At 42.3% G+C, this 17,800-nt stretch overlaps 1 protein-coding gene across 1 annotated transcript in view; it reads left to right on the top strand.

Moving 5' to 3' along the window:
- Window positions 1–5,688: 5,688 nt before the first annotated feature.
- MTCL3 (MTCL family member 3) overlaps window positions 5,689–17,800 on the top strand; it is a gene marked incomplete at both ends in the record, with an annotated part of 41,126 nt that continues 29,014 nt past the window's right edge. The window contains 3 exons of the mRNA XM_082669204.1: window positions 5,689–6,792; window positions 7,261–7,485; window positions 9,292–9,450. Of these exons, the coding sequence (XP_082525330.1) occupies window positions 5,689–6,792; window positions 7,261–7,485; window positions 9,292–9,450 (1,488 nt within the window). The remainder of the gene's footprint in view (window positions 6,793–7,260; window positions 7,486–9,291; window positions 9,451–17,800) is intronic.

The raw sequence follows: 17,800 nt of genomic DNA, 5'->3' as shown, positions 1-17,800 counted from the left end.
CCCTTAAAGTCTAAGAAGAAGAGTTTGAACATGACGCAGTGACTATAAGAGTGACATGAGGAAAATTTTGTTTAATAAAGGTGTAAACTGGCAGCATTGGACAGTGTGGATTTAGCAGAAAGAATCTATCTAGGGCTTCCCTGGTGGCGCAGAGGTTGAGAGTCCGCCTGCCGATACAGGGGACACGGGTTCGTGCCCCGGTCCGGGAAGATCCCACATGCCGCGGAGCGGCTGGGCCCGTGAGCCGTGGCCGCAGAGCCTGCGCGTCCGGAGCCTGTGCTCCGCAACGGGAGAGGCCACAACAGTGAGAGGCCCGCGTACCGGGAAAAAAAAAAAAAAAAAAAAAAAAAAGAATCTATCTAATATAGAAAGTATTTGCAGTAGTTTAGGATCTGGGTTTTGATAGTGATTGCACAGGAAGTTTAATTAAAAAGATAAGCCTAGGAAATAGTTTGAAAGAAAAAAATGGATATAGAAGCAAAGGAAAAATATTAAGCAATGAAGAACTCAGTGTTTAGTGGGAAAGTATATAAAATGATGATTTCACTAAAAGAAAAAAGATATAGAATACAGTTTTTCTCAACTAAAAGAAAAATAGAATAGAAATCGATGCTAGTTAGGGGAAAGAGGAAAAATTCACATGACATTTGAGGTGATAGTATTATTTCCACATGTAGAGAGCCTGTGCATATGTGAAAAGATCAGACTAGGATACCGGTGAAAAATCAGGCTTAGAGATTAAGATTTTTAAGTTATGGTATGAAAAACATGTGGGAAAAATATGAAAAAGGAGACAATGGAAGAGGACCTAAGTTCAAGTTCTGATTGTGAAACTGAACTTGAGTAAGTCACTTAACATCACTGAAACTCAGTTACTCCACATTTTAAATGGAGAAAATAGTATTTACTTCACAGTATTTTGAGCATACAAAGTGAAATGCCCTTGCAAACTGTAAAGCTATGTAGGTAAAGAGCTGTTATATATTTAAAGTCATGAGAATCAAAAGGTAGATATTTTAAGCTACGTATTTCTTAAGGGCTTCGAAGTTGAGACCTTAGCCTTCCCTTGATCAAAGATCCACATTACTGTGCTACAGAGTGGATGATTTATTATTACACACATTAAAAGGTCAGTTGGCCAGTCTGCTTCTGAAACACAGTAAACATAATACCTAAGCCTTTCTAAATTCTGACAAAATCTTTGAATAATCATCTTTGGTGCTTGCTTAATTGGAGAAATATAATTTTAACTAGAAAATAAAATAAATCAGAGAAATTTCCAATTCAAAAGTTCTTCTTATGGCATATTTACATGAGTAAAGAAGCATCCTAAATATTGCTCATACTTAATCTTTATTATTAAAAAGTTTTAAACCTTGAAATTGCATAATATTATATTATAAAATGACACACTTAAGCACATGATAATGTGCTTAAGAATGTGCTTAAGAATGCATGATAATGAATTCTTGATTTTTATTAGACTTAAAGTTACTAATTGCATTGAAATAAATAATACTGCCTTAGGAAAAATTGAAACATAGATGCCTGAACAGAGTACAAGTTCTTAAAGAAGCAGGACCAGGTAGGTTTTCTGTCCACAGACTATGTTTATAATATTATTTGATTTGTAAAGATTAACCTGAAAAATTTTTTATCCATTTTGGTTAAATGAATCTTAATATTTCTTAAGGAAATCGCAACTCAAATTTGAGTACATAATGACAATTTATTATTTAGCATAAATTCCAAGTAAACTGTGATTACATTTTACTTTGCCTTTTTCTCTGTATTTTTGGTATGCTAGCCAAAGTCTGAGCTATTCATTATAGAGTCACAGACATCACATTTCCACCTTCCAAAAGTATTTAAAGGATTATATGGAAATTATCCCAATTCTCATCAATATGCTTAAGCCTTCCCAAACAGGAACTATTTCTTATCTTTGCATACCCAGGACCTTGGACAGTGCCAGGCATAAACTAGGCATTTATCTATTTGGGAGCATATGAGTACGTGAATGATTTTGTCCTGCTGCTATATTTGTCTTATATATTGCTGGAGATACTAATCACCAGGGCTTGAACATCTTTTTATTTTGCTTTAATGATATTGTTTGAATGCAAAACACTCCTAAATTGTGTTATTTCATTTTTAATGCAAGATATTACACCTGGAAAATAAAATCTGTTACACTTAAATTCATATTAATATAAAAAATTATTCAAGATATTGACCTCATTCTACATACAAAACCACAATATTAATGTAAGAGAAATTTAAAATAAATAAAATGCCCTTTCTAAAACAGTGTTTATTTTCATTCTTGTCTTCAAGTTCACCAAGGAATTCTTAAAGGTAAGAAGAACTTCATACTTTCCTCCACACCACTCCCCCTCCCATCACCACCAAAAAATAAAAATAAACAAAACTAGAAGGGAAGAGAGAATTTTCCGGTCATTTAAAAATACTATTACTGGGAAGTATTATGGATTCTTGTACATCGTAAAGGCACATATTCTGAATTCCCTTTTCCCCCTGAATTTCCTTTAAATGCCTATCTTATAATAAATATATTAGATGATTCCTGTTACCCGCATGCACTACTATAAAGATTATGGATCCTGGTAATTGTTCCTTGTATTCACAGTGGAAACTGGAACTTAATAAAGGAGAGAAGAAAATGTACCGAAGGCAAACCCATCTGTAAAGGATCGCTGTAAACCGGTATTTATTCGGTTTGTACTAAATTAGTCGTGGCATGACAAGAACCCTTTGTCTGTGGGACCGTTGGTCTGGCAACCATCATCTACCCGTGGAAAAGACGTCTGAAGACTCCGCCCGGGCTGGGGGTGGGGAAGGCGCGCCGCGTGGAGAGCTCGACTGAGAATTAAAGGGAGCGAACAAAGAGAACTCCCAGCAGCCGCCCGCCAGCGCCTTGCCGCTGCATCAGGAGACGTCAGTCAAGCCCGGAAGGCTGTTGGAATCCGCCTCCCTGCGAAAAGCTCAAGTAAATAATTGATGGCGATTGACGCGGTCCAGGACAAAGCTTTGAGGAAAGCCAGTGCATCCGATTTCGAGCGGTTTGGGAATCTTCCGCCGAGTAAGGGGTATGCGAGTGCAGCGAGGACTGTGAGCTTGGCTACCGGTCTTCCATCGCGGGCGTGGCTCTGGTCTTTTTGTCTTCTTGCCGCCCGCCCCTCCGCCTCCGCACTCCGCCTTCTTCTCTTCCCTTTTGAAAGTAGCCTCTCTTTGGTTACTTCTACGCAGTCCTCCCTTGCAATCCCGCCCCCTCCCCTGCCCAGTCCGGTGAGGCCAGCTCACGAATATCAGTGCACTTCCCGGGGAGCGTCTGGCACGGCTTGGTACCTTGCGTGTTCGCCTGCTCAGAGCCGCATCTCCAGCCCAGCCGCGGGCCGCCAAGGAGTAATCCGTTCTTCCGGCCGTTGAGCCTCCACGTTAACGCCATTGTTTGGAGAAACAGAGTGGGTGTGGAACTGGGGCGAACCGGTCCAAAGTCAAAAGTGCTCAGCCAGATAGTCGCATATATAAAACTACGAAGTTAAACTCTCCTCGTCTCCGAAAAGACACAGTAAGAACCCTGAGGTCCCCGGAAGATCAGAAGGAAAGCGCTGTTGATTTGCTCCAGCCTCAAAACATCGCCTCTGCCAAGAAGTGAGCAGTTCTGGATTTTCTAAAGGGATGGGGAGGGTGAGTGGGCAGATAAAACTTGAGATTAAAATTGTTGGTTTAGGCCGTGCTGGGGTTGCTGGGTTGGCGAATTTCATAGGAGAAGCCTCAAAGAGACACGGCATCCTGGTACTTTGTGAGAACCACGTGACAGCAGCCAGGTACCTTTGATTGTGGGAGCCGAGTTCCTGGAACTCGAGCTTTCTCTTGCGATAGAGCTGTATGGGGGCCGAATTAAGCGTTCTCTGGTGGCTCTCAGCTTCAGAGTGGTTCTGCCTAATTCGAAACAAAAATAAGTTTGCATTGGCAATATAACTTATTTGGGTGATCCCGGTTAGTGTGACCTGCTAGTGAACTAGACCAGATATTCTAGGAGCATGTTGCTCTGGGAGAACACGTAGAAAATAAGTTGATGGATGACTCCTCCCTCTCCCTCCCCATGTCTTCTTTGTTCACTGTTATTTTCCAAATTGAGTTGGAAGGAGATCCCAGAAAGAGAAAGGGAGGTGGAGGAGCCTTCCAGTAATATTTCTTTATAAAATGAGGGGTTACTACACATTGACTAAGCTATGATACTTAGACAATAACAGGACTAATGCTAGTAAAGTAACTAGCAAGTATCTCCTCCCCTAATAGGAGGATTTTTTTTTAAGCAGAACTTTCTGCCTAGTCATGCCCTTTTCAGTCATGCCCTTTAGAGAGAAATTATATTTCTAAGGAAAACGCACCTAACTGACTAGCTAAGCAGCTGGATCACTAGGGAGAAAAAACCAGGAGGCAGTGGGTTTTGAGTTGCTATTTTCCAGATTTTAAAAGCCAGTGATGGATTTATCTTGGAAAAAATACAAAACAGAAGTTGATCTTACCACCGTGAGTGAGGATGCACCAGCCTTCTTGGGTGCAGGGTCATTCTGTTTTAGCATTTGGCTTCATGGAAAGGACTGGGCACTTTAAAAGTACACCTTTGCCTGTTATGTACCATCTGAGAAGGTGCTTAATAAATGAAAATACTTTGTTTAGCAATTACACTTAAAACTAAAGCAATTCACAAGAACATTGAAATTTAGATAAGTGTAGAAAAAGTTATCACCTGTAATTTAAGAAATTGTGCAGAGCCACCAATAAATTTTTCCAAATGATTTTTAATTTATTTCTCAAAACTAAAAAATAAATAAATTAAAAGAAAAATCCCTTCAGCGCTGCTAATGACTAAACCACATAGATGATTTTTAATGCCATATTTTCTTGAAACTGAAGTTGGCTTAAAGTCATTCATTATTTATATTTTCTTTTAATTCTAGTCTAAAGGAAATTGGGTGTATTTCTCTCACAAAATGCAACATTAAGGGCTAGAGCTGTTTGAGAAAAATATCATTTATCCATAACACGTGTTCTCTAAGAAAAACCCTTTCATAACTCTTTTCATCTAATTGACACTTGGGAATATCAATTAAAACTTTCTCCATGAAATTAGGCTTTGAAACGCAGATTTGATAGTGAGGAAACCAAAGCTGAAAAATCAGGGTATTGACAGTTCTAGCCTTTGGACTTCTTTTCCTTCTGAAGCTTCTTGACCTTATCTTCTTAAACAAACAAACAAACAAAAAACTCCCTTCCCATCAGTTCCTTTCTGATTCCATCCTTGCCATAACCTGCTACCGTGAGAATGGGAGGTTCAGCGGCTTTCAGATCTTCATTTTACTGAGGTGGCGTAAGATGGAGATAGCGCCTCCCTGGGCAAAATGAGAATTGACAATTCTACATCCTAGTTCTAAAGTCTAGTCTTCTATTAAGCGCCGTCCAAATCTCATTTTCTAGGGCTTCTCTTGTTACGGAAAATCACTCTTTGCTCTGTAACAATGCAGACACGCTGTGTGCTTTCCTTCTTTTGTTTCTGTCCCAGATTAGAAAGGAAGGTTGCTGGCAGTGAGGAGGGAAGAGAGTGACCTGGTGATAGACTATTGTAAATCGCCTCTGATAGATTCTTCCTAGACCGCAATGAGTCAGCCACCGACGGGGGGCGCTGCCCCTGCCACAGCCGCAGCTTCTGCCGCCACAGCTGTCACTGAGGCTCGCTTGCACCCGGAGGGCAGCAGCAGAAAGCAGCAGCGTGCTCAGTCACCCGCTAGACCGAGAGACAATTCGGTCCGACAGACCACCGCGGCCACCCGGTCCCCGGTAGGGGCTGGCACTAAACTCAATTCTATTCGACAGCAGCAGCTGCAGCAGCAGCAGCAGGGCAACAAGACCGGGAGCCGCACGGCGCCTCCGGCCAGCGCCCGAGGAAGCGGAGGAGGGGCGGAGAAGGCCGCGCCCCTGGCGCCCAAGGGGGCCGCGCCGGGAGCTGTCCAGTCCTTGGCTGGTGCTGAAGTGGCCCCCGTGGCGACCCTGGCCCCGGTGGGTGTCAGGAGGCCTGGCGCGTCGGAGGAGCCGCCCCGGGAGCTAGAGCCCGCGTCCTCTAAACTCGGGGAACCCCCTCCTCTCGGAGAAGGAGGAGGAGGGGGTGGGGAAGGAGGAGGAGCCGGCAGCGGCTCTGGGGAAAGGGAGGGGGGCGCTCCGCAGCCGCCGCCGCCGCCCAGGGGCTGGCGAGGGAAAAGCGTACGCGCTCAGCCGAGGGGCGGCAGCGGCGCGGAGGGGGCCTCCCCCTCGCCATCCACCTCCTCTGCGGGCAAAACCCCAGGCTCCGGCAGCAGAAACTCTGGGATTGGCGTTGTGGGGCCTGGCAGCGGTGGCGGAGGGAGCTACTGGAAGGAAGGATGTCTGCAGTCTGAGCTCATCCAGTTCCATCTCAAGAAAGAGCGGGCGGCGGCGGCGGCGGCGGCGGCTCAGATGCACAGTAAGAACGGCGGCGGCGGCAGCAACCGCAGCTCTCCGGTCGCTGGCGCCCCTGCCATTTGTGAGCCCCTCGCAGTCCCTCCCACCTCCCCAATGGCGGCGGCAGCAGAGGGCCCCCAACAGGGCGCAGAGGGCAGCGCGAGCGGCGGCGGCGGCATGCAGGCAGCGGCGCCCCCTTCGTCGCAGCCGCACCCGCAGCAGCTCCAGGAGCAGGAGGAAATGCAGGAGGAGATGGAGAAGCTGCGAGAGGAAAACGAGACTCTCAAGGTGAGGAGGGTGTGGGGGACGGGTTGGAGGAGGGGAGGTGTGGGCCTCGGAGCATTAGGGCGTGTCCTGGCGGGAGTGAGAGGCTGCTAACCTGTTAGGGAGCCTTCAAGAGGGAGGGGAACAGGAAATGAGGGGAGGGGGTCCCTAGGCCCTTTCCGCATCTAAAAGGGCTTTGCGATCAGCAGCGTTAGGTTTTTATTTAGATCCAAATCTGGGCCTTCGTTTCTCCTATTATTATGGTTTGGCTCACTTTTTCACGGACAGAGCTGGAGTAGGAGAGCGAGGGAAGGCCTAAAGAGGGTCCATTTTTTCTAGTTTCTTCTTGTTCATTCAGCTCCGGGTCATTCCTGTCTCATGGAGAGGGAGCAGTAAAGCTGAGAATTTGGAGCTGGGATGGGGTGTAGACGGTGTATGTCCGAGGGGTGGGAGGCGAAGCTAATTTTGACCCGCGGCCTGTCACCGCCTCAGAACGAGATCGATGAACTGAGGACCGAGATGGACGAGATGAGGGACACTTTCTTCGAGGAGGATGCCTGCCAACTGCAGGAAATGCGCCACGAGTTGGAGAGAGCCAACAAAAACTGCCGGATCCTGCAGTACCGCCTCCGCAAAGCCGAGCGCAAAAGGCTCCGCTACGCGCAGACCGGGGAGATCGACGGGGAGCTGTTGCGCAGCCTGGAGCAGGACCTCAAGGTCTGCGGCGCCGGGGCCCGGGGGGCGCGCGGCAGGGGCGGTGGGTGGGGACTCAGGTCACGGGCGCTTTGCGTTGAAAGGCCTTCAGTGGTGATTGGCAAAGAGCTCTAGGGACACGGAGTTTCGCAGCGCCAATCACAGAATGTCAAGGTCCCGGAAAGGGAAGAGGAAAAACGGACAGGTGGGTCTGAAGAGTCCTGTGTGGGGGGAGGGTCTTGCAGAGAGCGAGCTCTGCGGGCTGCCCTGGGAGCCACGGTGACGATTACAGAGGTGGTGGGAGGAGGGCGCCTCCTTCCGCGGCGGAAACGGCGTGGCCGAGCGCAGGCCTTGATTTGACTTCCAGAGACTGTCCTCCAAGCGCAGGCCAGATGGAGTCAGGCCCTCTGGAGCAGCGCGGTGAAGACTCCTTCAGTGGAGTTGAAGCCCAGAATAGGAACAGCACTGGAAAGATATTAGAGTTAAGATTTCTCTCTGAAAGCCGCCCCCGTCCCCAACGCCTTCTTCCAGAACTCCTTCCTTTCTGTAATTACCACTTAGATAACTCCCAGAAAGGAAAACTGTCCAGCTTGTGGTCCCTTTTGGAAAAGTAAAGGGAGAGTGCGCTAAATGAAAGAACCATGTTCTTAGGGAGGTTGCTTCTTCAGAGTCTCCCCCAGTGGAGAAATTTCAACTTTGAAGTGCGTTTTTTAGATAGGTGTGGTCTGTTCGTTCGGTTTTACTGTAGGCAGATTCACTGACAACGCAAATCAGATGTTATCTTCATGGTCTGGGACAGCAAACGAAATATAATTTTAATTGTATTAATTTCATGAAGATTTAAAAGCCGAGTGTAATTATCTTGTATTTTTTTTAAAAAGAAAGCCATGGGAAAACATTTTATGAAAGCCGTTGTATCATTTCTCTTTTTTTCCTTTTTCTGACATTTGTCAAGTGTTGACTAGGCACCAGGCACTGTGGCAACCATTGTTACCCATATTATTATTTCATTTAGTTCTCAAGGAGAAAAACCTGTAAGAAAGGGATTATGAATAGCATCATTTTACAGGTGCCCACAATGAACCTTTTATGAAAGTTAAGTGCCCAGCCCCTAGCCCTGGGACTTGGCTAGTAGTTGGTCAGGCTGGCTCCCCACTCAGTCCAAAACCACAGCCTGTGTCCTGAGCTACAGCACCAGACTGCCCCACTTTTCTTCCAAACCCTAAAATTTCTGAGGTAATCTTAAAACAGGAGGCAAAAATGCACACACTAATTTAAACAAACAAACAAAATTCTCAAAGACTAAAATATTTCTTAAAACTAAGCACCTGGAATGTTAGGATCAAAATTCAAGCCCCAGACCCTACCTGGGAATATTTTATTTTCTAGTCTTTAAAATAAGTGATAATGGAGGCATCTACCTCATAGTTTTGTTGTGGAATTAGAGACTTGTGAAATCTCTACACATGATAAAACACAATTGAACATTTATAACCATGATGCCACGTAGACATTAAGGGAACAGAGTGGAGAGCCAGACTACCTGGCCACTTGCTAGCTGTGTCACCTTGAGCATATTACTTTACCTCCATGAGACTCAGTTTTCCTCATCTATAAAACAGGAATAATAATAGGATCTATTTCATGGGATTGTTGAGAGAGTTAAATGGTTTATGTATGTGAAATGGCTTATATGTAATGCATCTGGAATGATGTCTGGCACATGGTAGACACTATATACATATTGGTTCTAGTACTTTTAATATAACTTTAGCCCATTTGTTGTATTGTCTTTAATTACATTTTATTGTTAAAAACACTTTAATTTAGGTAGCAAAGGATGTATCTGTGAGACTTCACCATGAATTGGAAAATGTGGAAGAAAAGCGAACAACAACAGAAGATGAAAATGAGAAACTGAGGCAACAGCTTATAGAAGTTGAGATAGCAAAGCAAGCTCTGCAGAATGAACTGGAAAAAATGAAGGAGGTTAGTAATCAGTTATCTCATGGCGTGCTGTATATATTTAGCTCTTCATAGAGCGTACCAAAGACTAATATGACTGTTAAAATAATTAAATTTTTTATGATTATAGGACAGTTTGTTGTTCTCACCCAATATAGTAACAGATACATGATTTCATAGTAATAAATAAGTAGCAAAGAAGAAATTCTGACCTCTACCCTGCCTCTGACTTGACATATATGAGCTGTGACGGATGCTTCGTGTGTGATATCTAAATGGATGTTAATTAAATAAATTACACAGCTATACCAAACACAAAGGATATCAAGAATATGAAGGAATAAGCCTTCTGTTAGTTGAGGGGAAGTGCTAATCCTGTGAGATTACTACTGAGTTCATAGAAGCACAGACTTTTAGGATGAAAAAGACCATAAAGGCCATTCAATCTAATCTAATCATTGCTTGATTCCTTCTTATAACAAAGCCCCCCCAAATGGTCTAATACTTAGAACTTCACCAGTGACTAGCCCTTAAGATCATCTCCAGTAGCCAATTTTATCACAGCATAGCTCTGTTTAAGGTTTTCTTTGTTTTGAGTTGAAATCTATCTACTTGTAACTTTAATAAATTCATCTCGGTCCTACCCTTTCGGGTACAAGAGTCAGAGTTCTCTTCCACATTAGCTATTAGAAAATTCCTACCATGTTTCCCCTGAATCTTCTCAAAGCACAAAATCAGTATCAAAGAAAATAACGAGAATAAAAGAAACAGAAAGATGTATCAAGAAATAATTAGAACTAACACACCGTTGTAGAGCAATTATACTCCAATAAAGACGTTTAAAAAAAAAAAAGAAATAGTTTTGTGATAAGTAACAGTTTGAATTGAAATAATATTCTTCCTTGAAAACTGCCTGAAAATGTACAGAGCAACTTGTGAAAACCATTATTGAGAATTAGCAAATACACACGTGGTCCTCTGAACACTTCCTCTGCTTAAATATGCAGAATTTAAATGAAAATCCTAATCTTCCCGTAGACTAACTGAGATATTGGCACGTTCCACTGCTGTGTTTATCTCGAAATGGTAAAAAAATATAACTACCGTGTAACAGTGATCAGTTGTCAATTAAGAATGTGTGGCAGGAATTTGTAGAACACTGTTTCAGTGGGGTAACCTGTTTTGTGATCTAAGTTTCTGCTTATATTATCCTGAATTTAAACATTTTTAACATGACAAATTAGGGCAGAATCATTGTACTGGGGCTTCCCTGGTGGCGCAGTGGTTGGGAGTCCGCCTGCCTATGCTGGGGACACGGGTTCGTGCCCCGGTCTGGGAAGATCCCACATGCCGCGGAGAGGCTGGGCCCACGAGCCATGGCCGCTGGGCCTTCGCGTCCGGAGCCTGTGCTCCGCAACAGGAGAGGGCCACAGCAGTGAGAGGCCCGCGTACCACCAAAAAAAAAAAAAAAAAAAATCATTGTACTGATATGTGACTCTTAGCTAATACCTAAGGGTGGCTGTGTGCTACAGCAGAAAAACATGGCGACTGGGAGCCGTGGGACTATCTTCACCAGTAACTAATCGGCTGACTTAAAAGTCCTCTAACTTCTGCTTGCCTCAGTGTATTCAGTTATAAAATGTTATTTTCAATGAAACTCTGTACGTCTTGCAGCTATCATGACTTTTATCATGAAGTCCAGGACACTACCATTAAAGAACAGCATAGATTTTATTCTAAAGTTGAGAGATCAAATATTAAATTAATATCAATATAAGGATAGGTTTCTTCGATAATAATGTACAGTTGAAGTTTGTGAAAAATTGGAAGTTTGAAAAAATTAAGTAGGTAGCTGTTATTTGATGGGGCTGTCATAAGAAAGTACTACAAACTGAGTGGCTTAAACAATAGAAGTTTATTTTCTCACAGTTCTGGAGGCTAAAAGTCCAAAATCAAGGTGTTGGCAGGGTTGGTTTCTTCTGAGGGCTGTGAAGGAAGGATCTATTCCAGGCCTCTCTCCTTGGCTTATGTATATGCATCTTCACACTCACATGACATTCTCCCCATAGCTGTCTATGACCAAATTTCCCCTTCTTGTAAGACACCAGTCAAATTAGATTAGGACCTGCTGTAATGGCTTTATTGTAGCTTGATTGTCTCAGTAAAGACCCTCTCTCCAAATAAGGTCACATTCTGAGGTACTTGCTTGGTGTTAGGACTTCAACATGTAAATTGGGGCAGGGGCACAATTCAACCTATAAGAATAGCTCTTAAATACCTTCTTATGGACAAGCAAAAAGAAAGCTCATTGTCAGTTCCATAAGGCTCCATTCCATATTCACACCTCACTTGCCTTCTTCCATACTCTTTGTTTATCCAATTAAAAATATTCAGGGCTTCCCTGGTGGCGCGGTGGTTGAGAGTCCGCCTGCCGATGCAGGGGACGTGGGTTCGTGCCCCAGTCTGGGAAGATCCCACATGCCGCGGAGCGGCTGGGCCCGTGAGCCATGGCCGCTGAGCCTGCACGTCCGGAGCTTGTACTCCGCAACTGGGGAGGCCACAACGGTGAGAGGCCCGCGCACCGCAAAAAAAAAAAAAAAAAAAAAAAAATTCAAGTAAAAACAAACTTCACTGATTATAAGGGTTAAAAAAATGCCTCGTGATTTGGCATTATATCAATGTTTTTCAAGTGGATATCTGGAAAGTTGGATTTAAGAATGGCATAAGAGCTTTCTGATTTTCATCCTGTGTCCAGGAAAGGGGGAAATTCCTATAGACTGGCTGTCCATTAGCCAGAGAGATGAGACTTTTCCCATCTTAAAATAAAAGCCATGATAATCTGGCTACTAGAAAAAAATGACTGGAATCTGGGGATGTCCTCAGGAGAATCACTGTAAAAATGCTTTTCCATTTGTTTTCCACACTTTTTCTTATAACTGTTTCCCCCATCAGGGTTCTAACTCTGAATTAGGAAGATACTCTTGCTGCATTAGGCAGTGTGGGTATATGTTCATGCCAAAGAAGAAATTCTCATCCTCCTTGGACTTACAAAAGCCAAACTCCAATCCCTAATTAGAGACTACAACAATAAAAGTGTAAAAAATTTAGGAGCAGGTATGCAGGACATTGGCTTTTAAAGTGACCTTTTATTTTTAAAATGGACTCTAAAATAGCATTCACAGTTTGAGTAGGTGAGTGGTGATAGGGAAAAGAAATAGAAATAGAGAAGAAGGGAGAGAAAGCAGAAATTAAATATCTGAAGGATTCTAAATGGTACAATAAAAAGAAAATGAAATATATTTTGGCAGAAAAGTTCCATAATCATTCACTAGAGGTTGACCTTCATAGTGTTCAGAAAAGTGTCAGAAATAGAAAAAGTAGTTTAAAAGTAGTTTAGAAATCAGAAATGTTTCATTAAAATTAAGATTTTTGTAATGGTGATTTTGTTATTCTCCAAAAAAATAAATATAAAAACTGAATTGCAATCATAACTGGCTTACTTTGTGCGGTAGAGGTTGTGAGTTTGAAGCCTGACTTGTCCCCATCTAACTTCAACAACTTCAGTTAATCATCTGCTTTCTTGTTTGTAAAATGAAAATATATTCAAGTCCTTGGTGAGTGTTAACCACACAACTTTTATCACTTTGAGGCGTTCCACCAGTGGAGAAAACATAACCAGGCCAAGCTTTCCATTATGAAGAAAATGCACTAGTTATGGAGTAAAATCATAAAATGCCCAATAGAATACACTACAGAGAAGCAATCCTCCAACTCGCAGATTTTAGTTTCCTGTATGGAGTCATATAGATGTAGAACAGCACAACTGGGAACAGTAGGCCATCTGCTGGAGTTTGGAAACCATTTTCTAAGAGTTTAACTGGCTTCAAGGGTGTTGCCCAATTGCTCTCAGGGCTGGTGGCTGCACAAGGTCCTGTGCACCTGCTCACATCCATCTGCTTATCTTCTCCCCCTGAGAGTAGGGAGTCGGTACTGGGGGAAAGAAGAGTTGAGCAGAGGCAGGATGGAGGTAATTAGTTGACTCTACTACTACTCATTGCTTGTGTTGAACAGCTGATGTTCTGCCACCTGTAAACAAGAGGGATCTCTTAGGATGCTGCCTTAGAATCTTAATGGCATTCTCATCCCACTTATAAAACATTGATTACTACTGGCATTATGTTTTCTTGCAGTAGAAAAATGCCTTTACCTTTATGTAACCTGGGAAAAATGCTTTTCTATCTTTCAGCATCACAAACAGTGAGACAGAGGTTTTTGTAAAAGTTATTTTATGGAAACTACAACTAGTTCTTTGAATGCCAGGATGGGTTAATGCACACATAGTGAGAATATAGAGTAGGCTATATATAGTATGGAGGAGGTTCTATGAGGGGTGAGTCTCTGCTACAGTTAATTGAGGATCACTGCCCTTTCTGAAGTCCTACTGCTGTGGGAACAACCTTTATTTTCAAAGCTTTGAAAGCCCTGTGCTCTTCAGGAGGAAGGTGTCTTCTCATGTCACCTTTAAAGTCTGGTACTTGGAGAAGCACTGCTGACAGATATTTGAGAAAAGAATGAACCAACAGAGGATCTTTAAAGATGGAAAAGGAAAAAAGAGTAACAGTAACTGAGATGATGACGATGAGAACTCTGTTAGATCTTTTTCAGTTCAGAATCTCTTTGTGTCGTCTCATCCCTCACCCCGACCCAAGAATCTTAAAAGAAAATAATTTTCTTAGCTTTTACTGGCCTTTGCTCTAGGGGGCTGTTAACTGGCCTACTGCAATAGCACCATCTATCTTGGGACTTCTATTTTCTGTGCACTTGGTTAATATATCCTATCTATTACAATGAACTTTCATTCTAGAACACAAAAATAATTAGTACTATAAATTTCAACAGTAGTGCCTCTGTTTTTTAAAAAAAATTTTATCGAGTACATAGAGAATATATCTGTTTACTCAGACTCTGTACAGGCAGAACACTTTAATAAACAAATGCTTGTCCTGACTGTTTACAACTACCTACTTATTTTCTTTTCTTTTTTTTTTTAACATCTTTATTGGGGTATAATTGCTTTACAATGGTATGTCAGTTTCTGTTTTATAACAAAGTGAATCAGTTACACATATACATATGTTCCCATATCTCTTCCCTCTTACGTCTCCCTCCCTCCCACCCTACTTATTTTCTTATATAAAATAAAGAACTGATTGTAACCATACTTGGTTTTGATAGGGCATGTTTAAGTTATAAAGTGCAAAAAGAAATACTGAGTGATAAATCAGCAAAGAAGCAGCCCAAAAGACAGTTTAAATGGGGAATTTCTTTGGCATTCAAGTATTTTCCCCTGGTTCTGGTAGTTAACTTATAATTTGAAAAAATGGAACAGTAATCATTGATATTTTTGATGAAATTACTGTAAATATTTTGAAATGCATCAATTAAACACTGTGACTTTAGTCACATCTTCTCAGAGGCAGTAGTTTGTTGAATAACATAGGCAGGAATAAAAGAAACTAAATTAAAAGCAAAGAATAATGTGCCAGGTAAGCATAGAAAAGCTTGTCTTCCAGGTTTTACCGATTGTTGCATTTTTAAATATATATTGATTTCGGAATTATAAACCTTATTGGATTTTTTTAAACGAAATTACATATGCAATTATATGCACTTTGAAGTGAGTCCCAAGACTCATTTGGGTAAATGGCACTTTTTTTTTACCCTGATGCCGAGTTCTCAGTAAAAGTGAAGTAGTGCACAGACCAGAAAATCCCTGTTGGTGGCTTATTTTGTGAAAAATATTGATTTTTTTATTATAAACCACAAATTTCTGGGTTTTGTTTTACATAAAAGTACACATCAGCATTACCCTGTACAATGGATCAGATTTCAGTTCTTTTCTTGGCTGGAATTTCAAACTTTATATTCTTGAAAGAGTAAGGCACTGTACAAATGATGAACTCTTACAATAATGGACTAAGCACTTCCCATTGAGGACACATGCAGTTCCCATGGCTCCATAGAAATTGTTTAATAAATGATAAATGTATTTTGAAATGGTTGTTGCACTTACTGATAAACCATATCCATGGGCGCTAAGTCTCTCACCCTGGACTCTGCCGGTTTAACAGAGGACCTGGGGCTTTAGGCCGAACTTGGAGTGATCTGCCTCTGAAAACTGAGCAGCTGACCTGTGTTTCGGTATCTTCGTGGAAGCCCGTTGCCACATAGTTTTTGAAGAGTTGTTTACTTCTCTGACTTCTCTATCCAACCTACTTTATTTATTTATTTATTTTTGCGGTACGCGGGCCTCTCCCTGTTGTGGCTTGCGGTTCGCGGGACTCTTCCTGTTGTGGCCTCTCCCGTTGCGGAGCACAGCCTCCGGACGTGCAGGCTCAGCGGCCATGGCTCACGGGCCCAGCCGCTCCGCGGCATGTGGGATCTTCCCGGACCGGGGCACGAATCCGTGTCCCCTGCATCGGCAGGCGGACTCTCAACCACTGTGCCACCAGGGAAGCCCTCCAACCTACTTTAAAAAGGGGTTTGAAATGGTTCTTAGTAAATCATAACCATTGAAATAAGGGTTTAAAACTGGTCACAGAAGAATTCTGGGAACATGAAGGAAAACTTAGTCCAGGGGATGTACACTGTTAATCTAAGTTTAGTAGCAGTCAAGTCAGGGAGAGAAATATTGAATGAAATTCTTACCTAGCTGTGACCTAATATGGAGGTAACACCAGGTTTCGTGAGAGGTCTCCAGAATAACCGTGAAGAAAATCAATTACAGTACAGCAGAATGTTGACAATTATAAACAGACTTTATGTGATGATGGATGGCAACCAATGGATGGATGAGCCTTTGTCAAAATTGTCAGTTCTCACCTATACCCTTAATAAATTAGGAATTCAAATTTTTCAGAAAATAAAGTTAAGACATTTTGTCATTAGCTGTGAATTTGAGGGTGACATTAAAAATCACGTATGTCATGGAGTCTAGAAACTGGCTTTGAAGTCTCACCTCTCATTCCCTGTTATGTTGAGCAAATAATTTGAAATTTTTAGGCCTCAGTTTCTTTATCCATAAATGCAGAAATTAAACTGAATGCTCTCAAAGGTCTCTATGAAAATGTCATTTTCGACATTATCAGTTATCCATCTCTGTGCGTCCTGAAAGTTCTGTTCATAGTCAGGATGCCACTTCATATCACTACTATTATTTTATTACTGTAATTTTTTGTATATTCAATCAACAGGTATTTATTGAACAGTAATTTATTATCTGCTAGAATGTGGCCATATGGATACCATGGAGGCTACAAATATACAGATATCAGGGGATTTCCTTGGTGGTCCAGTGGTTAAGACTCTGTGCTTCCACTGCAGTGGAATATATACACTGGGCAGAATATATACACTGGGCAGTATATATACACATACACACACACACACACACAGATATCAGAATGTTGCATTAAACTGAGAGTTTGCACTCACTGAGGGCTCTGCTGAAGGGTTTTCAACCACAGAGACCAAGACCTACAACACTCTCTCTGGTTGTTGCTACTATTCAGCATTCAAGGACCTGGTTTAGTGTCGAAATCAGAACTGAAGACCCGATGTACAGGGCTGAGAAGAAGTGAAGTTTTCTGAATAATCTGAGCCCCACTTTGTATGTAGTCTTAGTTCTCCAACCCAGGAGGCCAATAAGACATCATGATGACCAAAGAATTCACCATCTTTTCCAATAAGAAATAAACCAGAGTATTGAACGATGGTACCTAGACATTCTAAGTTGTGCGGAAAGTCTCTGAGGTGAGTTCTTTAAACGTATAATTCTCTGCAGTGAAATCTGCCACCAGAAGGCTGCCAGGTTCTCACCCTATGGTGTGTGGCACAAGTTAATGAGTGCTGGTCATCAGTTAAACATCCAAACATTTGTCTTTAGCTATTATTAAAATAATATGAGACTTCTCTGATGTTTTTTGAAGGTGAAAGTCTTTATGTTTCCAAGAGCATAATAAGAATCTTTCTGAGGTCCTTTGGCCTTTGTTGTGTGTATGACAGACAAAAACCTCATGTAGAACCAGCCCCCATTAAACAACGTAGTCCCTTCCTTACTCAGGGGTGTAGTTGTGACCTAACTTGTCCCTGTGGTGCTTTTAGGCTTTGGGGCAGTAATTATCAATACTGTTCTCTACCACTGCCCTCTACCCACGGCCACCCTTGGCTGCCTGAGAATGGCCCTGCCTCTAGCAGTGGCAGAAAATAGCACCTACTCTCTGTCTCAGCCTTTTCCATGAGGCTAAAATCCCCAGACTTTGATCTGACTTTAGTTTAGCAAATATTTTTAAACAAACATTTACTGAGTATGTGT

This window comes from Grampus griseus (assembly GCF_964374135.1).
Source record: "Grampus griseus genome assembly, chromosome: 13".
NCBI classification, from domain to species: Eukaryota; Metazoa; Chordata; class Mammalia; order Artiodactyla; family Delphinidae; genus Grampus; species Grampus griseus.
Note: the sequence above shows the minus strand (reverse complement) of the source record. Positions and strands in the feature narration are given on the sequence as shown.